The following is a 24276-nucleotide window of genomic DNA, read 5'->3' as shown; positions in this document are numbered from 1 at the left end:
CATGCGCCGAGCTGGTCGCCGTGGCCGCCGCCACGCGGGGAGAGGGAGGGGACGGTTCTGCTGAGGTGGCTCGGTCTCTGACATTCAAGGCCGGGCTGGATGTGGTTCTGAGCAGCCTGATCTGGTGGTTGGCGACTCTGCACGTAGCAGGGGGTTGAACTAGCTGATGATTGTGATCGTTTTCAACCCAAGACATTCTATGATTCTAAGAGCTGCTGCGGGCCTGAGATGAAGAGCAGGTCCAACTGTAGCCATAATGATGGGAAATGGTGGTTCAGCCAGAGCAGAATGGCTTTGACACATGTAGGATGGCACTGCTGGGATGGAAAATCAGTTGTGAAATGCCACCCTGCTTGTGGCACAGAGCCACCATCCGTGGAGAGCCTGCGCCTCCACAAGTAACTCAGAATCATTAAGGCGGGAGAAGACCTCTTAGTCCATCTTGTCCAACCATCAGCTCAGCCCCACCATGCCCACTAAATATGTCCCTCAATGCAACATCTGCACAGCACATGAACACTTCCAGGCATAGTGATTCCATCAACTCCCTGGCAGCCCGTGCCAATGCCTCACCACTCTTTCCGAGAATAAATTTATCCTAATATTCAACCTGAACTTCCCGTGGTGCAACTTAAGGCCATTCCTTCTCCTCTGAAATTCTTGCCTTGAAGGGGTGACTGGTAGCCATCTTGGCCATAGTGAGCATGAAGTAGTTGAGTTACAAATCTTTGGTGGCAAGAGGAAAACTGCCAGTGAAACTTCAACCATGGATGTGGGGAGAACAGACTTGAGGCTGCTGAAGGATATCGTTGACAAGATCCCTTGGGAAAATGCATCTGAAGTTAATGGGGTCCATCACTGCTGGTCACTTTGTGTGTAGGCAAAGAAAGATATAACAGAGCAAGATAATGGAGTGATACAAGAGGCCTGGTAGATAAGTATGAGAAAAATAGGAATAATTTGGCCATTTCAATGTAAAGAAATATGTATCATCTCTTCAGTTTTAAAAACATAAGAAAGAGGCCTGGAAGACAGGACTTTTCTGTCCATTACAAATAAAAGACAATACCAGACAATTCATAGAATCATAGAATGGCCTGGGTTGAAAAGGACCACAATGACCATCTGGTTTCAACCCCCCTGCTATGTGCAGGGTCACCAACCAGCAGACCAGGCTGCCCAGAGCCACATCCAGCCTGGCCTTGAATGCCTCCAGGGATGGGGCATCCACAACCTCTCTGGGCAACCTGTTCAGTGCATCACCACCTCTGTGAAAAACTTCCTCCTAATAGCTAACCTAAACCTCCCCTGTCTCACTTTAAGACCATTCCCCCTTGTTCTATTCAATCCTCCTCCAAAACATTCCTTTGATAACACAGGAGATTTTTCCCTGTTTTAACAAGGAGAAACTTCCTGAACTGAAAGCACACATATCACAAAGAATACCAAAGTTCACCACATTAAGATTAATATATTCCACGTGTATAGATAAGAGTCGAACTATTGAGCCTACAAGAATCAAGCATGTAACCTGAAAAGTCTAAATTTTGCTTTGCTTCAATTCTGCAATTAAGATTCCCTGGATGAGAAAAAATAATAATAATATTTATAATTTTCAGTATTTTTAATGCTGAAAATGTTTTCTGTTTGTTCTGACATCCTCAGTACTTGCTCTAAAGTGTTTTGCTAGTATCAGAAAACCTTCAAAACAGTATGTTTGATGTGGTTAGTTAGTTAGTATTGTCAATCCAATACTATATATTCTTCAGTTGTAATTTTTGTGTGTTTGGTTTTTTTGTTTGTTTTTTTTTTTTCTGTGGGTTTTTTTTTTTTTGCTTTTCTTTTTTGTATAATATTAAAATAACACATTTATTAAGCTTTTTAAAAGTTCTGTTTTCAAAATTAAATGGGATTTGGAGAACAATTTTTGTGGGGGAAAAAAAATCACAGACAAGAAAGTGTCATTACTCTTTGAAGGAGCCACCTTTACAATATCCAGCTGCTTTTGAAGGCATGATCTAATATCATTCTTCCTAAACCATGTAATAATTTCTAAAATACTTTTTCTTTAACGAAGTTGAAGGAATCAGCAAAGGCAGGCATTACAAATTGGATTTATAAGTATATGTATGCAACCTGAAACATGCATAACCAGTGCAAAAAAAAAAAAAAAAAAAAGTATAGATTACCTTTCCTTTCCTGGATAAGGTTTACTGACCTTTGGCTTTCTGGAGCAATGGTGATGAACTTCAGCCTTGTATCTGATAGCTGGCTCTTTTGGAGGCTTATTAATGGGGGAGGCTGGCCATGCTTGTTCAAGCAGGTTATGAAAACCTGATGTTTTCAAACATGATGTTCATTTTTTACGTTTTTTTAAACCAGAGATAGCCAAGCATACAAATATATTTGAAAAAAGCGATAATGCTTTTTAAAATTACCTACATTTCTCAGGCTTTTTTTTTCTTCACACAGAAGAGAATGAGATTGTCAGAACATTTACTTCCGTTTGTTAGGCAAGAGCCCTCTACAGTGGGCTTTAGAACTTTGCTCAAGGTCACAAAGGGAGAAGAGCTGCTTATTCCTCTGCCAAGCTCCCCATGACACCAAAGGGCAGACAGGCAGAAAGAAAGGTGCAGCCAAAAGCCAGTGTGGCTGAATGCTGGCTGAAGTACCCCAGCTGGTATCTAGCAATACCTGTATACTTCCAAAAGGGAATAGGTGTCCTAACGTAAGCAAATGCTGGGGTGATGTGAATAGGACTTAGGTTTATATATTTATATAAAGAATTTCTTTCCTAGCTTGTTTCTTCAAGTGCTTAACTTTTTTTCTTTTTAATTACTTTTATTTTCTCATAGGAAAACAGAATATTTTATCTAACTAGTATTTAAATTGAAGAAGTTCTTGTTGCAAAATTTTAAAATATTCTAAGATACAGATTTTCTTCTGTAAAAACAGTTGTAAATTCAACATTTTATGGAGGTAGTGCATATAGTTTGGACTCAGAACCAGTAAGAAATGTGCATTTGATTTACCTTCTGGTAAAGGTAAATTAATTTTTTTATTAAATTAAAATTGTTCTTACAAAAGGGAGAGAAGAACTATGTTACATAGGCTAGGTAAACATGTTGAACTGGTCTGAGAAATGAAAAAGACATAAACAGAGCAATTTGTGTATGTCTGTACTGTAACACAAATCTATAATAGCCTCCTTTCAAAGACCTTCCTCTGTTGCTGCAGTGCAAGTGGTATCAAGACGTACCATTGTGTTACCTCTGCACAATAGCACACATGCAGTTCTGCTTTTTACTCCTACTGTTCTTGTCTTAAAATCTATTCCAAGCTATCTGCAGTTGGAACAGTATGTTTGTCATTCAAGATACCAGTGAAATCTACATAAAGCAAGCCACGAAAAAAAAAAAAAAAGCAGAATTATATTTAATATATTTACAAGTTTCTAACAGCCGTTAGGGAGAGTGGACAAGGAAATATTTTCTGTGGAAATTTCAGATAACCTGAAAATTCCTTGGGAATGCTTTGCAGGCTGTGATTTTGAAACATGCTAAATTTCTGAATGCAGATAAATTTGTATCCCTGGTACCCTCAAAACAGAAAACACTTCAGAAACTTTTTTCTTGAAGATTGGTGATCTGAAGTCCCTATGGGGAGGGTTGTCAAACACTAGACCAAGTACTTGGTCACATTGTCCAGGGCTCCGTCCAACCTGGACTGGAACATCTCCAGGGATGGGGCATTCAGAACCTCTCTTGGCAGCCTGTTCCAGCACCTCACCACCCTCTCTGTGAAAAACTTCCTTTTGACATCTAATCTAAATTTTCCCTCCTTTAGTTTAATACCATTCCCTCTTGTCCTATTGCTATCTACCCATGTTAAAAATGTAAAAAAAATCACTGTATCCGTTAGTATAGTAATAATTGTGTCAGGAACTTCTTGCAGGGACAGTTTGCAGATCTGATCCCCACTGGTATGCAGAGTCTCAGTTTTCAGTAAATCAAGACAGTAAACAACTTTAGATTTAGGGGTGAATGAATTGTGGGAATTATCACATATGTCCAGTTAGCTGTTTTGCAGAAAATATTTACTAATATATTAATGAAGTATCCACTACTTCATGTACTTAATATGCCTTATATGACCAAAAAGCCAAGAATTCTTAAGGTCTGTGTTGCTCCTGGGGGAAAACAAGGTAGATGCTTTCCTGTAGGCTTTTATTCAGAATCTGTAAAAGTTCTGAAGGCATAAATCTCTAGTTACTTTCCTGGGATGCTTTTCCACAGCTGACAAGGAAGTTTTTTCCTGATATACGCTCTGAATATCACATTGCTTTGGAGACCAGAAGCATAGCACCCTTGCCTGAAAAAAAAATCTGAATCTGTGTTCCACCAGGTCCTCCACTCTACCACCATTCATTCAACAAATGTATCAGAGACGTTTGTTGTTTGTTTTTTTTCCAGTGTCTAAATTGTTAGTCTCAGAATTGCCAGATACTTTACCTGTGTAGCATTAAAAATGCAGAACATATAGCTGAAAAAAAGATTCATTTCCTCATGACTTATTAGCATGAGGTAGCCAATCGTCCAGGTGATTCCAAGCATCACTACTATAGAGATAGTGGCAGTCATCTTTTTCATGAATGAATCCTTTTTATTCCTAAAAAAATACATGCACAAAAAAAAATTCTCCATATAATTTAATCTCTTTTTGAGGTTAAACTTTCTATTTTACTTACTAAGGGCTATATTGCAAATATCTGTTACTCAGCTGAGTTGAGAACATATATCTTACTTTTGGTTGGGGTATCATCCAGGAAATAAATTGAGAATAAGAAATCTGCCCACGCTTGTATGAATAATCTGTCTTTGGAATACCTAGTGTGGCTATATATTTCTTTGATTAAAATGTGAGGTTTACCAAGGCAGCATGAAACACTGAAAATTAGCATGTTAGCTATGATAAGCTTTTTAGAATAACTTCACTCCTAATGTTCACAGTTTTCAGTATAACAATTAGCTGCCATTAAAATTTGGATATCAAGTATTTCTGAAGCCCATGAGGAGTCAGAGAGATGGTATTTTGGTCTACTCCAACTATTAAAATTGTATGTTAAAGGAATGAAGTGCAAAGCTTTGTTGAATAGGTTAGTTCTTTGAGATTAGTAAACAGTAAAGCATAACCGTATTGAAGCAAAGTTGAGTAACATGGCAACCAAAACCAAAGTGGTGGTGGTTAGGGGAGAAGTCTACAATGTGCTCATTTATGTAAATGAGAAAATCCTGATCCATTACAGCAGTGGAAATTATTCTCTAACTGCTTTAAGTGTGTATTGCTTTAAAACAAATGATTTTCTCAAAAATCTGACTTTGTAACAAGAAAGTCTGAGCTCTTAATAAGAGATTGAGGAATATGTATTCTGAAAGATCTGAGGAATTCTATGCCACCTCACCTTGTCAGATTCTTGTTCTCATTCCATATCACAGAAGCAATGATCTTGATGGAGATGATAATGTTAAAGAGGAGTATGAATGCTACTGGCAAAAGGAAGGACCAGAATATGGGTTTTTTCATGCTGAAATTCTGATTTTGATCCAGGGCTGCAAGTCAGCAACTTTTAATACAAAGAGAGGCAGTTTCAAAAGATTTGTTAGGCACATTGTTCAATGCACCAAAACAAAACAAAACAGTTGGCTATTTTTCATCCTGAGGGATCCCTTTGGGCTTTCTAGCCCTAGCCTGTCTCTGAAAGGTGATCATTCCTCGACAACAGGGCTTTCAGACACGTTCCTTTGGAAAATGGCCAGTGATTTATCAAATAAACTGCAGAGGTAAATATTGCAAAGCGGCATATAGCTAACCAAATAGGTATCTGTCTGCCATATACAAGTTTAGAGTGAATATTATAATAAACCTGAAGAGCAAAAGGAAAAACTTTACGGACAAAGGTTAAAACAAAAGCGGGAGCAGATTCAGGAGGATGAGGTTACCCTTCAATCATATTTATTTCCTTTTTTTCGTTGACAAATAAGCTAGATGTCAACACTTTCCATATCAGTACAATGAGATGACCACCACAGAATCGTAGAACAGCTTTGTCTACCCTTATATAATTATGTGGAAGGGTGTTTGTATTTCTGAAATGTGTTTTCTCTGTATCATACACTATCACCAAGGAGCACTGCAAGTCTATAGCCTGCTCTGGGGTGCTGGCATCCAGATGAACGCAGATATGAAAAACACACAGTATTAAGGCATATAGTTACACCCACCACAAAGATTTTAAATAAATCAAAGGACTACATTTAAGTACTGAAATGCAATTATGCACTTAAATGAAGGTCTTCAATTTCAGCTTCTGTAAAACTGTCTACAACTCCCATTTAAAGCCACAGGAGATCTTGCAGGAGGATTCAGGGCAGATGTAAATCCAGCATCCCACATTCTTAGTGAGAAAAGCTGCAGTTCCTTACAATGAAAGTTGAGTGGAGAATTTTGCCCTTCTTCTTTGTTTTTTTTTTTTTTTTTTTTTTTTAGTAGAGGCACTTAAATATACAAAATAACATACTAACAATAAACCTGGAATGGTATTAATAATAAGCCATCACATAAGGTATACGATAGCAGGTATTGTAATGACACACAAACTTACAATTCTTCCTGTCAGTAGTTTAAAGCTTTCCCTTCTCCATAAGTAGCTCCAAGTGTTACTGCAACTACTACAGCAGGGACCCCTAATTAATAAGAGAGACACTGGCTTGTTATTGTTCAGTTGCACAGGTGAGCCTTATCTCTATTCTACATAAATAACTTCTTGCCTACCCCCTCCTTCAGCCCTACTGTAGATCTTCCAGACTGCCAACTATTGGCTGTGCTCTCAAAGTCTGAAAAGCAGTGAGTCAGAATTGTGCTCTTTCAGAAGCGCAAATAGTATCAGGACAATGAAGAACCTAATGCTGGAGAACAGTGATGTGTTGCCAGGCAGCTTTCACTGAACATTTTCTGACTTGCATGTGCAGTCCATGTTCTAGAAGTTTTAGAGAAATTATCTCTGCCTCCACCCAAATGCAAAAAATAATAATTAAAAAATGAGGCTCTGAGCTGCTTGGTAGATGCCACTGGAAACAACATGCTGAATACACAATATGGAAATGGCAGGTAGTCTTGTGTACTGTATTATTTTTCACTTTATCTCCTGGGCATCTAACTGCATTCTTCAGTTCTCCAAATAGTTTCCTTTCAGCTTGCTGCGTTGCTGCTAATTGGTATTACTTTTTTAAGAATGCACTCTTATTAATACATAATATTGTATTATTACATAATATTGATACATAACATTAGTATTATTAATATTAATTAATATATCTCAATATTATTACATAATAATAATACATAATATGTAACAAATTATGTAAGTCAGCCCATGCTTTTGGATGCATGCAAGGCTCTGGTGGAGGTCATGAGGCATCTCAGAGAGAGCTCAGTGAAGCATTTGAGTCTATAAATGCAATCACTGTATCTGAAAAAAATAAAAAATCCTGTAGTTGACAGAAACTGATTGTTGAATGCCTTGAGTATTGTGAAGATTTCTCCTACATGCAATAGACGTATGTTGCTGTGCTGGTGAATGAGCTCTTGTTTTCAGTGCTGTATCAAGACAGTGAAAACAAGCTTAGCTTATAGCAGTTGAGTAAACTGTAACAGGGGATTATTTATTAAACCATATTGTCTAAACCAGAGATTACAGTTCCTCACTACTGATCTGCTACGTTACACCTCTCTCTGTCTGTACTATGTACCTATACTTTGGTAAGAGTTGGAAGTATTTGCAACTTTAAATCTTACCCCATCCGATTGCTGACATGGTTACAATGAAGTGTCCAGGAAGGGGTTTCATGGTTCTAAGCAGCATTAAGTATAGTTGTGCAGAATTGAGTGCTGTCCACAGAAACGTTGCCAACAAAAAGTAGTGCAGCAGGACAGCCACAACCATGCACCAGGCATCTATATAATTGATTGCATTCTTAGTTTTCTACATTTTTTTATCATGAAAGAGTAACATGATTTTATAGCTGTGTCACAATTGTGCATTTGATACCAAATAATTTCTATATTTTTTAAAAGCTGTGAAATCAGTTGAACCCTCTTGAGAGAGATGTTACAGACATTATGATAAAGACTGTACATGATCACACTGGTTTTCCACAGGATCATTGTCTACATCAGTGAGCAGAGTGGATGGTGATCTGTTAATGAGCTCTTCCACATTTGTTTTATTCTCGTTGCTGTGTATGTGAGGCTACCTTTATCTCCTTGACTCTTTTCTAACTCAGATGAGAGGACTGCATTACTCATTTCCCTGTGGGTTGGTATATGAATGATGTTCAGCAATTTGATGTCTAAGTGATTCGCAAATTTCCCCTTCATTATACTCTTGTGTTATGATGTCTAATGTTACTGTCACTAAACAGAGAGAATAAGAACACGCCTGCTGGTTTCAGGTACTCAGTCTGAAACTCCTGCAGTTTTAGCACGACACAGTCGCAGCTGTACATAATCAGTGTTCTGCCAAATCATACACAACGAACAAAATTGGACATGCAGAAAACAATTGTCCTATAACTAGCAGACAGGTGTTGTGTGCCTGGTAAGAAGGGCAGAACTATAACTTGCCAGAGACTCCCACTGCAGGTTAACTCATCATTAACCCTCGCCAGCAGCTTCAGCGGAAAATGAGGAACTATACCTTTGCAAAGCACTGCAGAGTGCACATAATGGGCATCTGGAAAAATCCTGTGTGCCTTTGAATACCATCACGACACACAGATGTGAGAACCTGACAGTAGTAATAATTTCAGTTGAAATGGCTGATGACTTTGTATTTCAGACCAGGTATGTATGTACTAGATTTTGAACTTTATGTCTGCAGAGATTTGGTCAAAGATTCATTATGTTCTGGATTTTTAGAAAACAAAAAAGTGGAAGGGGGGGGGGGCGAAGAAAGCAAACATGAAAAGCTTTCTGGCCATTACAGGTACATCTGCATTAATCTGTAAATAAGATCATCTAGCTCGTTTGACATGTGCATTTTTTTTTGCCATTATATATGGTACCAACATACATTAAAACATTGTTAGAAAAAGTTTACATTCAGGTTCAGTTTTTTTTAAAGTTATTTCCAAAGCATGTTTTTTAGGGAATATTCATTCAAAAGGTACCAGGTTTAGGTTTCAGTAGCTGAAAGAACTTACTGTTACTTTTAATATTGAGCAGTATCTGGACTTCAGTACTGAGTTCACTAGTAAGCCCAGGGACATTTTCCTGTATGTCTAGTCTTGTTGATGGAAAATATGACAGGGTTGTATCTAGAAAAATAAACAACATCTGCATTAGAATTTATGGTACATACCTCCTTCTCCTTGTAAATCTAACAACGTGCCCAAGCTTACCTCTCTGTGCCAAAACCAGAACTGTAGAGGAGTTCAATTTCAGTGGAACAGACTGGACTGCAACATTGGGCTGAGTGACGTTGCCCATCAAAGAAAATTCTTCCATTGTTTTTGTGAGGCTGCAATACAATAATGAGCGGAAAAAAAGTCACTTCTAGTTGTCACAAGCAGCCATAGGCTCAGCTCCCTATCTGATTTGATTGTCTGGCATGTCAGGTAGAGTGAAGAGGCTGTGCGTGTTCTCTCGAAGAACAAGGGAAATTCTGTACTTTTGAAGTCGACAGAAACATTGCTTTCTAACATCAGGAGAAGCAGGATTCAGTCATACATTCACCTGGGAATGGGGGCAATGTGAAATCTGGCATACAGTCAAGTATGAAACAGCTTGTTAAGTAAGTCAGAAATTTCTAACAAGCGCAGGAAGTTTGTCCTTTGTGGAGAGGGTGTTGGTAGCTTTCTCTTTCCACGTGCTACGAATTGCAATAATACTTCAGACTTCTGTGAAGTGCAGTGAAATAAAACGGAAATGTTTTTAAGTGGCAGAATACCAGCTAGTAGGTTAGTCCACCATGTAAGCCCCTATCTGTCCACAGGTAGTACTGTGAAACTTGAATAATTTGCCAAAACTGCTGATGACCAACCAACCAAATTGGAAAATTCCAAAAGTCCCCACTTCCCTGTCCTCATTCTTTATCCAAAGCAGGAAAAATCAGCCAAAATTGTTGGTGTAAATTTGCTGAACCAATCAAATTGTACACTGGAGTTGAACACTGAAGAAGCTTTGGTACCTTCATGATGATTTTCATTCTGAAACACAAGGGAAAATGCTGTTTGCTAGATCTAATCAAAAAGGGCAAAAAAGGGCGAAGGCTGAGGTTACCTTGCTGTAACATTGACGAGATTATTGTCATCAAATTCTGTTTTGTTGGCATCTAAGAGTTGACTTACTGTAGTTAAAACTGCCACAGATGCCTGAGTCAAGAAGAAAAAAAAAAAGAGTACTGTTCAAAAGCAATTAAAATAAAGAATCTCTTGCTCTACAGTGAGTGTCCGACTTTTTTGCTTGCCTGAATCATACTGAATGAAGAGGAATTATCTTGGGCCACATATAAAATATATACTAAAGTTAATGTATATAAATATAAAAACTTTTTCAAAATTTAAATTCTTTATTAAAACATTGAAGAGAAATAAAAACATAAAACCAGGGGGGGTCGGCATGTATGTGATCTACATAGTGCACTGGCAAAGTAAGAATGCAGTAGACATCACTTGAAAATACATGCTCCACATGCTGTGGAGTAAACAAAATAAAGTGTGTAACTAGAGAGAATATAAGCTTAGAGCCAATGGTTCACATGTACCACACTTTTATTAACTTAGACAGAGAAGATTAAATGATGAATTTAAACATAATATGATCCTAGTATTAGAAGTCCAGATATGGGCAAGTCCATATAACTGATAAAACCAAATTTACATTCTGCTTTGGGAAATGAAGCAGCAGTGAATCCACAAAAATGCACTCAGGGCCACTGGATCACTAAATGGCAAAATGGATGCATTTGGTTGTGTTGTTATGTAAAGCTAATTGGAAGCACACTGGAGAGAGTTCCTTGTGCTGACGGAGGAGAGAGAGAATCCATATCCCAAATATTAAGCCATTAAAAACTTCTTTCTGTCGTAATAATGCTCACCTGAGTATCTTCTGAAACATTTGGTTTTCTTAGAATCTGCACTGCAATATTCGCAGCAGCAGAGATGTCCTGCGTTGTCAGTCGACTGGGAATGGAGGTAAGGATCTGAGTATTACTTGCAATTGCTGAAACACTGCTGGTGTCTGCAGTTTCCACCTGCCAGGGAAACGCCATTCAGCAGAAAGAAAATAATAAAAGGAAAAAAGAATCACCATTTTCATAATATTCTTACATAAAATCAAATTATACATGTAGAAAAATGGGAGTCTGACCATGTCTTTCTCCACTTCTTCCTAGCAGGTGACTGCAGGCAGTAATAAGGCCTCCTTGAGCTTCTGAGTTTGCAACCTTCTGTCTGCCTTTCACTATCCCTTGAACAACCAGAACTGGATTTTTTGAAAAGCCATCTGAAGAACTAAGAAATGTTATTCAGAATAGCAGTGCATCTTAGCGCAGCACTAATAAGCTGCACTGAGGACATAGTCCTCACTTCAGCACATTGTAGGGCTTCAAATTGGCATAAACATAAAAAAGGAAAAGATATTCCAGTGCTGGGGGTAATAACAACAATTTTTAGAAGCTCTGGATGGATCTGGATGGAATCAATCACTTTAATGTGCAGGGCATAAACATCTGTAATATCTCAGGCATGCAAACATACACACACAAAATAAGGCACTATCTATACATTACATGAAGGCATAGCTGTGTGACAATAAAATTTAAGAGTGTGGAGAAGGTGCTAATCATCAGAAGAGTATTTTTCATAGGTTGTGAAGATTGACAGTGCACCAAGTCATCCCTTTTCTAAACCTCTAAAAGCTGTCAAAAACAAGTTCAATTAAATCATGCAAATTTCTTGAAGAGTTTCTACAGCTCAGAGTGGTAGGAAAGAAAGGTTAATGTGTTGCATAGGGAGGAAAGACTTCTTTATCTATAATTACCAGGGATTTACTATTGATACTTGATAACATCAGGATGTGCACCATGTACGTTGTGAACACGTATGCCACTGTTCTGAATTGTAGCATCACTTTGTATTCATGCTAAATATTTGCACTGGCAGGAATAAAACCCTTTTAAATCTGGCCTGTGGATCACTAGGATAAACATCTCTTTGACTCGTAGCTGACTATCTGACTCGTAGTTCTATCTTCAGAACCCGGGCTGGTCTAAGTTCACTAGATGGCAGTACAACGCAAAAAAAAATCATAACAAAACTCAAAATCGCTGATAGCAGCAGAACAATTTTATTTTTGCAACCAAATGTATACCTGTATCTTATTAGTATTATAAACAGCTGCTACTAATATACAAATATGTTGCTGCCCAGATAGGTTATGGAGTCTCCTTCTCTATAGATATTCAAGAAGCTTTCCTGTGTGACTTTCTGTAGGGAATCTGCTTTAGCAGGGCGTTGGACTTGATCTCCAGAAGTCCCTTTCAACCCCTACAGTTCTATGGTTCTATGATTCCATGATTCTGTGATATTATTATGGAGAAGGTTTTACTTGTGATCCATTTAATGAAAGTTATACACTGGGAAATTATCTTAGTCTCAAGGATTGAACAACAAAAAAAAAAAAATCTAATGAATAATCAGCTCTCCTAGAACTGTAGCTGGTCTCTTTTTCCTTTTTCCTTTTTCAGTTGGAACTTGTAATAGGGAATAGAAGAGTAGAAGCAGAAGAGGAGCAGTTGCTGTTTGTAACATGCATAATTGTGTTCAGTGCCCTATGTTTTTGGGGTATGGTAGAGCTAAGCCTTAAAACAAAGCATAAGTGTTTATGGTTTTATCATGAGCAGCTTATCATTCATTGAGTTATTGAGGGACAAGAGTGTTTCATCCATGCTCAACTTTTCATGGGATTGAATGGAGATGCTTTGCTCTTAATCCTTCCTAACAGTGTTAACACCACTGTGTTCTCTCCCACTAGTCTTCTTGAAATCCCTTCCAGTTTCTCCTTAGTTCAATATCCTGGGTCAGCTTTGCTTCTACACTGAGGTGTTTGCTGTGAAATGGGAACTTGAGGGAAGAACTTCCAGGCTGGTTAGATAATACAAAATGGGATGCTGTGTTCAGGCACAACCAAGCAAAATTAAACAATCACAGTTGGAAAAATGCCATATGCAAAACAGACACTTCCCAAGAATTCTTCTGCAAATACGTTCATGGTTGGTTTTTCTTTCTGTAAAGTTTTAAAAAATGTAACACAAATACACAATCCCTGCTCAAGTACCTATTGCATTTTTTTAACATGATGCTGCACGATCTCTGCTGCTTAAAGAGCATGCTAAGATATAATTGAAGATTACCTGTAATGCTAGAGAGTCCAGATTTTCATTACAATTCAGAATTCTGGGAGTCTCTAAAACTGGAATCATTCCCTTTCTGGAGCACAGCCGGACTGCAATTGAAGAGTTACCTGTAATTTTGTGAAAAACATTAAGATACACATTTTGTACAGAAGTGTTTGCTTACATGCACATGACTTCATTGGGAATTGAAATTGTACAGTGGGTGTGACTGTGTATCCGGTGTTATTTGCTGTTTGCATATAAAACATTTATCTCTTGGGATTACAAGTGCCCATCAATCATTGTTCTCTTTCAAACACATTTTGCACTCAGACAAGAACTTGTCAGAGTTGCCGAAAATACTCTTGCCAGATTCAGATAGGTATTAATATGCTAGAGCTATAGAAACATGTCTTTTAAATCAGAGACGGAAATCAACATTAAACCATCTGATAAACTGTTCATCATATCTTGAAAAGCATACTCCAAATATCACAAAAAAAAAAAAAAAAAAAAAAAAGGTCTTGTGGAGATCCATGCAATAGGTACTCCTCTGAAAGGTACTGCAGTACTCTGTACTTTCCAGATCTCTTCTGTGAGAAGCCCATATCTTGCTTTTTTTCCTGATTGAAGTGATACCACAATGCAACCACAGTTCATGGAAAGTGTCCTGAATCCTAATGTTAAGTAGTAAGTTATATCAAACACTTGTTCTTTAGTGACATGAACTGACTCTCAGCCAGGATCTGAACAGGTATGTGTACGTGTATCATATCAATTACATTTGAGGCAGATGTCTGTGTGGATAGATTTATGCTCCTGCTGCCTGAGCTCTGCTTTAAGCAGAGAGCTCTGATCTCCTGCTCTACTGAGCTTCTATCTTTCACAAACCTTACATTTGCCTTTGGGAAGTGAAAGAAAGTGAAAGAAGCGAAAGAAACACATACCATTCACAGTGTTAGGTTCACACTTCTCTTTGGAGCTGCTGTATTTACCTACAAAAATCCTTTCAAAAGTAAGGTTTTTTACCACGTTTTCAGAAACATTCACTGTGTAAATGCTGTCTTCACAAAAGTTAACTGTACAGAAAAAAAAAAAAAAACATATTCTGATCAAACATTTTTAATAGATGGAGCAATTTTCAAAAATAAAATGTTATACATTTTATTATGTATATTATGTCCGTGTATAAAATATTATACATAGACAATAGAAACTCACTGAATCTTTGGCCTGAAAGGAAATAAATGTCTGTTAAATCAGTTAGATAAATGTTACCTAAAACCAAACTGCTGTAAGAGATCTTGAAGTCACCAAAGACATAAAAGCCCATAACTTTTACTACCTGCACTATTTTCACTGCCTCAGTCCTGGTATATTTGAAAAAGTTGATAAAGCTTCACTCTCAGAATCTTGCTACCTAGGCATTAATTAGATCTGTAACTTAATGCCACAAAACACAGCAGAGGGGGGGACAAAAATCCAAAGTTGCTGCGAATGAGACTCCAACAGTTAATGGAGTTTCAGTCTTAAAACAGTTTCAGTCTTTGGTGACTGAAACATGATGTCTTAGACATGGTTGCTGGAATGGGAGGTGGAAGTTCAAGAAGGCTCCCTCATGTCACCCCAAACCCCCCACTTTTGCCAAACGCCTCATATTGGTGCTTCTACAGGCAGGATGGTGAACTTAGTAGATGTGTGGCCTGACCCAATGTGGCAGCCTATTGCATCCTAATTTCATGTCACACTGCTAGAACAATGCAAATTGACTTTGTAATGTTGCAAATGCTTGAAAATACACTACAGCATGGTCTTAGGATTTGCAGCATCTTGTACTTGCTAACTTTTGTTAATTGAGACCACATTTCAGGTGATTGTCTCCCATTAGCAGATATTAGACAAAGAGTATTTACGGTCCTGAGAGGGTTTGGGAGACTTGGAGCCTTTCTCCATGTTCTGGCACTCATTTCTTTGCTAAGTCACATAACTTTTTGTGAATCTTATTTTCTATAGGTTCTGCATTTCCTCAACCAGCATTCTCCTTGTCTATACTCATGTCCCAAGTGCAGAGATCAGCATTTGCCTTTGCTGGCTATTATGAGGTTTTCACTGGACTGATCCTCAGATTTCTCAAGGCTCTTCTTTATTGAGGTGAGAGCTAAATGGCCTTAATTTGCAGCAAGGGAGGCTTGCATTGGGTATTAGAAAAAATTTCCTCACAGAATGAGTGGTGAGCTGTTAGAACAAGCTGCCCAGGTAAGTGGTGGAGTCACCATCCCTGGAGGGTTTCAAGAAAATGGTAGATGTGGCACTGAGGAGATGGTTAGGGGGCATATGGTGCTGACAGGCTGTGGCTGGACTAGATGATTCAGTGATTTTTTCCAACCTTAATTACTCTATGATTCTATGAGACTCTACCATTAAGTGTGTCAACAATACCTCCACGTCACTGCAAGTTTAATATTGCTCATGGATTTGCTGAGAGGGCATTCTGTGCTATTATTCAGATTGTTTATGAAGATATTGGGCAAAGCTGGCCCTAGAATTGACCAGCAGGTTGCCTTAATTTTCCTGTATGTCAGTCAAGCCATTGATACTGCACTTTGAGCTCAGCCACTTAGTTTATTTCACCCCAGCAAATGGTCCATTCACCCAACTTGTACATTATCGCTTCCCAAATGAGAATGCTGAGGGAGATAGTATCAGAGGCCTCACTGAACACAAGATGTCTTATATCTCTCACTCTCTGTTGTTTGCAAAGCCAATTATTTTCTACAAAAGGTAGTCAGGTTGCTCAAGCTTGAATTGTAAAATCAAACTGACTATTCCTAATAATTCTCATCTTTCATGTGCATGAAAATAGGCTCCAAGAGAATGCAGTCCAGAATCTTCTATGTTCTGGTGAAACTGACTGGCTTATGGCTTCCAGAGTTCTCTTTCTTTAAGGATGGGCATAATGTTGATCTTTTTTCAGTTTTCTATAGCCTCTCCTATTTGCCATGGTTTTTCACAGGTGACAGCAGCCCCACAGTGACATTAGCTAGGTCTTGTGGCACTCTTGCATGAATCCTGTCTATACCGATGCATTTGAATACTTCTGTGGTGATGCTGCCTTCCTTCTGACAGTGAAACCCAGGAATGTGTTGCTACATTCGTGCATAAATGCATATATGTTCATAGATGAACACATATTTAAGATTTATCTTGTGTCATTTCAGCTATTCAGGTCTGAATGTGTTTTTGGCTGGTTTGTATATGTACTTACACTACTTAGTCTTTGAATTACAGGAAAGAGTTCATCTGAAATAAAACTATTCGATGATTTTTTTTCCCCACTGATGCAAATCTCAAATTACTGCAAATATTCTGAATTTGTAAGTAAGGCTGGTCCAGAACTAAATACAAAAATGAGCAAACAAACAAAGTAGGAAGAAAAGCAGGCTCTTTGGTATGACCTGTGACAAAAAGAGCCAAGATATGTACAAAAGAAATGAAATATGAACCAAGATGAATATTTCCATTAGGACAAATGTAATTGGTTTACAAAAGTTTTTTCGCCCCATGTTCTCTGCTTTTTCCTTCTGGCAATAAATCATCACCTACCCAGCCATACCATTTCTCCTTTCAACTTCCTTAACACCCTTTGTGCTGTTTTTCCACACTCTCGATGCTCCATTGGGCCCCCGTTCCTCACTGTTATGTCCTACATTCATCTTTTGATTTCCAGTACATATAATACACATCTTTATTTTGTCATTTGCTAGAGAGGAGGCAAATGTCATGGATAGTTGGGAGTGGCTAGGAAGGACTGACCAGCTCATTGGCAAGTTGAATTTGTCAGGAAGGGAGAATAACAGACAGATGGGCACTATAAACTTTTACAATGTACAGTAAATCAAATACAGAATACCCATACCCAGGAGTGGACATAGGAAATTAGAATTAACATCATGATTTGTTTCCAGTGCTGAAATTCCAGATGATTTCTCTGAACTATTTTGCTCAAACATTCCAATGCATCATGAACCCATCCAACCCGCCATTGTTTGCTGGCTGCTCTACCCGGTTCGTCACAAGGAAGCAGTATGGCAGACCTGAAGTTTCTGTCTACCTAGCAACCTCACCAAGAATATTTTCCTGGATAAGCCGCAGACCTTGCAGCATCCATCTGAAAAATAGAGTGAGTTCATTTGACAAAGGTACAGCTGCACAGCTAGCTATGTGGCAGCCTATCTGCATGTCAGAGTGGTCACACTGCAGGTTGTTACTTCCAAAAGTGTGTGCTGGCTGGTCTTACCACCCTGGTGATCATCTGGGAGCACCCCCTCCATTTACACCAGCGCAGAAATGCTATGCTGTGGCAAAGAAGCCTGAAATGGGAGGCAGCCAGGCCAGTGCTACACCAGGTGTCAGAAATCTGACTCACCCAAAACTTGTGGCTGTGGTAGCAGGAATTAAGGAGACTGCAGTCCCCTCGGTAGTGCAGAGCTGAATCTTGGCACCCCTCTTGGCACCAGCAAATCCAGAGAGAGGAATACTGGCCCCTGAGATCTGACTCAGATTTTCAAGTCACTGTGATGTTGAAACAGAGGAATTCAAACAAAGGCCAAATTGGCTAGAAATAAACCACAGACAGCTGAAACCTTTAATATCTTCCCCAGATATATTACTCATTCAAAAGAGTGACAGAAGTGGGTGAAATATACAGCCTCACCGAGCAAGATGAACCACATCACTGCTTGCACGCCTGACCCTGCTGAGCAGTGATGAGGAGACAGGAGAGGAGTCATCAGCCTCCCAAAGCAGAGGGAACTACAGACATAGCACCATTTGCTGGTGCTGCCTTGCTTGTACTGACCTATATCACAAAATTGTCCAACCCACTCGTTGGGGCACACACAGGCTCTATCCTGGCAGAATCCACCATTGAGGCAGAAGCAAGGAGGTACCACAGGTCCTGTAGTTTCTGTTTAAATAAATTATCAAGATGTAGGTAACATAAGTAAACGTAGAATATACATGCATATGAATAATTTGATGAGGGGAAGAAACAAATAAGATGCTGATTTGTTTGGATCTTCATCTAAAAAATGTTTCATTCTGTGATCCACAGGCTAGCACATACTCAGCCACTAGTTCATCCTTATCCCCAGTAACAATGCCGTGAAAGTGTAGTCAAAGGTTTCAGTAATTAATCTGCATTTGCACAAATACATAGGCAGAAGCTGTTCTGTGTAGCTGCCAGAAGAGCAGGAACAGTATGGACTTCCAGTCTGCAAGAAGCTCAAGCTGTTGAATATGTGAAAAGCCCAAATTGCTTCTGCAGGATTTCACAGGAACAAGGGGGCAAAAAGAGGGCCATAGATCCCCCTGACTCAAACTGGTCACAAGCAGAGGATAATCAGACATCCAAGAATCACAGAGAGATATTCTGATGTGGCCAGGAGCTATGGGATAACACAGATGAAAATCCATGCTCTGGTCTCAGCCATAGCTTCTATTCATACTCCAGGACAGGTGCCAATTTTCATTCTGTCTTTTGGCAAGAATAGAGGGCTTTGTCTGAAGTAATCATTGCACTGGCTGCTGCTGCTTCAAGAAACAAAAAACCCAGCATACATGCAACAGCAGTGAAATTGCTGATCTCAGAAACTTCTGCATATGCCATGATATTGGCAGTGTTCAACAAGCTCTGAAAAACTGTAGGTTTCTCAAAAAAAGACACTGGAAAATCTTTAATGACTAAGGAGTGTTCTGCAACAGAAAGTGCAGTAGAGAAATCATTGGTTGATCTCAAGCTTTGAGAGATGGCTTGACGACATGGGGAATTCCGCATGAACCAAGACTTCCTCTCAGTTTATCTCACTCAGTCCAGAAGTGGAGGGTGGAGTTTGGAGTCCGTCTGTAACATTCACAGTGAACACAGTGCTCTGAGGCACTTTATTCCTTGAAATTATACAGAAAGATGAAGCTGAGGCCTACCAATGGATACGACATTTTAGTGTCTGTATTTTGAGATGCTGGCAAAGGGAATAAAGCCAGAAAATGTAAAAGTTAATAGTGCCGTCAGGAACACGTGTGCTGTTGTATATTCCTCATGTTCTCACTAGGACTGCTTAATTTCTTACATTTTAATGGGATTCATATAATTGGAAAATTATTGCAAAATACAGAGGATCTGCCACATGGCTGGGGTAATTCAGTTCTTGGCAAGCATTGCTCAACTCTTTCTCATGTTGCTGCTATTTAGTATTTGTATTTCAGTCTGCCTCAGCTATGTTTCAGCCAGATGTCTATGATGCTAGTGGAATAACATCTATGGACAGCTAGGTAATGTCTCCACCAGCCATCAGTTGTCCAAAACAAATGGTTTCTCCACTGGAAATCTTACAAAAAAGGAAGGGAAACTCATGCAGCAGTTGAGAGCTTGATGGCCTCACCTCAGCATTTGCAGAGAAGGGCTCTGTGAGCTCAAATTGGGTCGATGTTTGAACTGCTCATGCTCCATTACTCATCTCTGGGGCAACATAGCAGAGAAAGAGCAGGCCTTACAGTGGGATCCCTTTAGGCCTGGGAGCTTGCAAAATACTTGGGAATCTGTAGCACAGCTCCAGGCCTCCGTCTTATTTGGTGAACTTGTGCCTGAAGTAAACATGGTATACAGAATCCCTAAAAACAAAGCTGCAGGAGTGCTGCCTTGCAAATGCATCAGATTCTGGGCTGTCTACAGGAGAATAGGGGAAGGTGATCAAGCAGGGCAGCCTTGGGCTGGAAGCACTGATGGTGGTACTTCTACAGTCAACAAGGCTGTCAGAATCTAACTTTCATAACTACCCTCCACACAGTAAAACTCTTGGCCTAGATAATATTGGCATTGGCTTAAAAATGTAGGGTTCTTCTGTTTTTATTTTGAGTTTCAGAAAACATATTCTTTTTATTTGTCTTTGGCTTTTAAGTTTTTCAGAAATTAATCACTGCAAGAATCACACTGATTTTGACAGTATATATATTTAAATCAAAACTAAGATTGTTGCATCATACTGCGTCATCAAGACCTTTTTATTTTGTCATGTTTTGTTCTTAAACCAAACATCCCGGGATTGCAGTTTAAGTTTAGAGAAAGAAGAAACAATACTCCATCTATGCACAGCAAGTGCTGCATCATGTGGACATGAAGATATCTTCCATCCTTGAAGCAACTGCAGTTTACAAATTAAGCAATTAATATTTACTTCTGTGTCATTTTGTGTGTTTAGGTGTGTTCCCTCCCTGCAAACATCTGATAAATCACCTGAAGCAAATATAACCTCATGAGAATGTAAACTTTTCTCTATATTGGTGTTTCCTACATTCCTTCCGCCAAGTCTTCTATAATGCAAATTGTAATAACGTCATGGACAGGTGCTATACAACACATTTTGTTTATATGGTGTTCCTTATCTTGTAAAGCTACCTTGTAAAGATACTAACACTTTAAAGCATGATTTACCAGCCTAGAAAGAGATTCGTTTCTACCTTTTGGAAAGTAAATCAGATTTCTACCAAAAGAGTGAAAAACATTCAAGACAATTCTTCAAAGCTATGTCAGAGAATTAAAGAAGACAGACATTTCCACCTAAAATGCCCAGGGCAGGGATGAAGCTAATAGTAATCATGTTTAAGCGCTTCAGAAAAAGCAAAAGAAAACAAAGACCTTGGATACAGCTCAAATGGTGCAGAACTGTATTTCTTACCTTTGTGAAACCTGACGACAAGCTGCCAAATGCACAGGGAACAGAGGGTCACAGTCGCTGCACAGCAAGCAGTCCCAAGTAACACTCTCTCCCAGTAGAGTGAAGGCATGTTGCAGTGCCAAATGTCTGCTCTGCTATAAAATTATGTTATACATCCGTAACCGTGATGGATAAACCATTAACTGCTACTTATCTACCGCTAGCACTTTAACCTTTTCGGTTCCATTTAGGGAAGAAAAAAAAAAAAAAGCACAAAAACACACATATTTGTAGAGAAGTAGCACATCATTATTTAAAACATTTTTCACACCACAAAATATCTCACTTATCAAGACATTATATCTCAAGTATTCTTGTTGCTTGGAGCAGGTACCCAGCTATGCTTGTACTAACAAAGCTGGAGCCCTTTTACTGTGTGTGTCAAGCCCACAGCCATGCTGGTGGACCTCTCCTCACTCCCAGCACAGTACAGCACCCCAGTACACATCAACAGGATTTCTGGTCTCCAAACCAGACCTGCCCAAGGTCCCAGGACGCTGCCGGGCATGGCTCTACCTTTACTGGTCAGGGTGTTAACACCAGAGGCCTGTCAGGGCCACTACCAGAGTGCTAATGGCAGGGAAGCCAGGGGTCTGAGGAGGGAGGCTGGAGAGGAAGAGGAGGAGGTCTTCCCCTGGTGAGAGGAAATGGAGATGGAAACACTTTATTAAAAGTGTTTATAATAAACACTTTATTATAAGACTTTATTAGGGCTGGCCAACAACAGGCCTTGGTGTTTAATTTCAGGAGCATAAATGGCACCTCCACGCCATGTAATTGGGACAGGTGGTGAAGCAGGGACTACTCAACAGCTGCCCCTACCTCTGCCCAGGCTGGTAGCTGCAAACCAGTGCACAAGGCCTGTGCCCATCTGACAGGGGGTGAGGCCCTGGCGCACCATGATGCAAACACCAACAGCTAAATAAGAGGAATATAGAATCATAGAATCTTTTGAATTGGAAGAGACCGTTAGTGGTCATCTAGTACAACTCCCCTGCAAGGAACAGGGACACCTACAGCTACAGCAGGTTGCTCAGAGCCCAGTCCAGACTGGCCTTGAGTGTCTTCAGTCATGGGGCATCTATCATCTCTCTGGATGATAACTGCTCTTAACACACACACACACACACAAAAAAAAAAAAAAACAAAAAAAAACCCAAAAAACAGAAAAACCTTTCTCCTTATATCCAGACGAAATCTCCCCTCTTTCGGTTTGAAACTATTTCCTCTTGTCCTGTTGGAACAGATCCTGCTAAAGAGTCTGCTCCCTTCTTTTTTATAGCCTCCCTTTGCGTACTGAAAGGTCTCTGTCAGGTCTTCCCAGAGTCTTCTACTCTCCAGTCTGACCAATCCAGTTCTCTCAGCCTGTCCTTGTAGGAGATGTATTCCATCCCTTGGATCATTTATGTAGCCCTCCTCAGGATGTGTTCCAACGGGTCTACATCTCCACTGTACTGAGAACTACACAACTGGATGCAGCACTCTAGGTGAATAGAGGGGCATGTGGGTAGTAACCTCTCACTTCCCCCCATCTGAAATGGAGGTGTCATCTACCTTATTCTTGAAGGGATTCCAGGTGCAAACCATGGTGTCCCTGGGGGAGAGCCTCACTGCATCATCTCTGGCATCTCCTCCATTAAATGTGGTCAGTGAGCAGGCACTGAAGCAACAGGGAATAGATATCCGCGTCTTTGGGCTCACAAGATATCTGTCTCATTCAGATAGAATGAGGAAGGGAAAGAAAACTCTGGAAAAACATACACAAAAAATGTGAAGAAGAAAATTTACAACTCAAGAACTGCTAAAATCAAAACTCTCTTCGTGCTATCATGTCTCATACTGACAAATTTAAAAGTAGGACATTAATGTCACTGTCAAAAAGAAGAGGCAAGCAGAGCTATTTCAAAAAAAATGATTCAGAATAAAGACTGACATTTTTTCATTGGTAACCAGTGAATGAGTCCTTGGTACACTAGCAGGAACAGTGCCCTTCTTCTGCATGGTGTTCTTCCTCAGCAGCTTTTAGGAAGGGGGCTTGTTAGGCTTCTTTACTTGCAGAGGCACTTTCATCCCAAGTTTAGAAACAGATCTCAAAAAAAAGACTTGTGTAGAGCCAGTGAGAGCAAGGCAGACCTAAATAGACAGGACATTCTGAGGGGAAACCAAGCCACAGAATAGTCCAACACGGATTTAAGCTATATTCAGTATAGACCCAACTGTGAGGATTGTTATTAAAAGCATACTCAGCTCCCACATCTAGTGTCCTTTGCTCTTAGAAGTGCTTCTGTGTGATAGCAAGGGCCTTGTGTACTCACAGAGATAGCAAAGCAGGAAAGAAATAAAAACTAAATTCCATGTTTACTAATGCTGCCCTTACTTTTCAGTGAAAATGTCATCCCTCCTTCATTCCTTCACATATGTGGCATCACTGTATGTCTTTGAGTGAGATGTTGGTCTCTACTGTGATTCCAAAATTTTGGCCTACAGTCTCAGGTTGCAAATGAAGATAGTTTGTCAGGTGGGAAGTGGCAGAAGAACTATAGGCTGAAAGAACTGGGAGCTTCTAACTTCACCAGAGCTCTTTATATAAGCCTTAATAATCAAACAGTAATGGCATACGGAAACAGATGGCAAAATTTAAACAAAAATACTTCCTAGAGGATAGTACATTTTATTTATGAAAATAGTAAACTTCTTTTATATGATCAAACTGAAAGAAAACCTTAATACTTGCAAGTTTGTATGTGACACAGCTGTGGGAAGACAGAACTATTCTTGAGTGACTAGATGAGTTTCTTCTGCTTCTCTCCATTTCCTTTGAGACTTAATTGAAGCCAGATGTTTCTTACTGCCTTTCTATTTTTTGTTTTCAAGCCCAAATAAAGTGCAGTGCCAGCAGTAAACACTGTCTTTGACATTTGTTCATGTGTCAACTACATCTGGTTGAATCACAGCTACAGACAAGTAAAACTCCAACAAAGCAGTGCAGAATTCTAGGATTCTAGGATTTCACTCATGCTGTCATTCAATTGTGGAGAAGGAACTTGGCAT

General features: G+C 39.4%; 1 protein-coding gene across 3 annotated transcripts; it reads right to left on the bottom strand.

Annotated features, from left to right (window-relative positions):
- Positions 1–3843: 3843 nt before the first annotated feature.
- On the bottom strand, positions 3844–21305 carry ADGRG7 (adhesion G protein-coupled receptor G7). Of its 3 annotated transcripts, none has more exons than XM_042809806.1 (9): positions 21187–21305; positions 18312–18419; positions 14401–14532; positions 13472–13581; positions 11156–11311; positions 10339–10430; positions 9459–9577; positions 9261–9374; positions 3844–4371 (listed from the first exon to the last, which is right to left on the bottom strand). In XM_042809806.1, exons 1-9 carry the CDS (start codon positions 21293–21295, stop codon positions 4334–4336), a joined length of 978 nt encoding a protein of 325 aa, XP_042665740.1. In that variant the 5' UTR covers positions 21296–21305; the 3' UTR covers positions 3844–4333. The 3 variants fall into 3 exon arrangements, with proteins under 3 accessions (XP_042665740.1, XP_042665741.1, XP_042665739.1); XM_042809807.1 differs by lacking the exon at positions 3844–4371 and adding an exon at positions 4544–4668; XM_042809805.1 differs by lacking the exon at positions 3844–4371 and adding an exon at positions 4678–5623.
- Between the last annotated feature and the right edge of the window lie 2971 nt (positions 21306–24276).

Source organism: Centrocercus urophasianus, unplaced genomic scaffold (genome assembly GCF_019232065.1).
Source record: "Centrocercus urophasianus isolate 14NV4802_14NV808 unplaced genomic scaffold, USGS_Curo_1.0 seq_12, whole genome shotgun sequence".
Taxonomy (NCBI): Eukaryota; Metazoa; Chordata; class Aves; order Galliformes; family Phasianidae; genus Centrocercus; species Centrocercus urophasianus.
The sequence above is the reverse complement of the archived record's forward strand: the minus strand, read 5'-3'. Positions and strand labels throughout refer to the sequence as shown.

Bases quoted from the DNA above. Each gene is read 5' to 3' on its own strand.
- ADGRG7 (XM_042809805.1), bottom strand. From the start codon at position 21,295: ATGCCTTCACTCTACTGGGAGAGAGTGTTACTTGGGACTGCTTGCTGT. The intron at 11,312-13,471 runs GTAATCTTCAAT...TTTCCCTGGCAG, and splicing joins TGGACTCTCTAGCATTACAG to GTGGAAACTGCAGACACCAG. The intron at 10,431-11,155 runs GTGAGCATTATT...TTCTTGACTCAG, and splicing joins ATGTTTCAGAAGATACTCAG to GCATCTGTGGCAGTTTTAAC.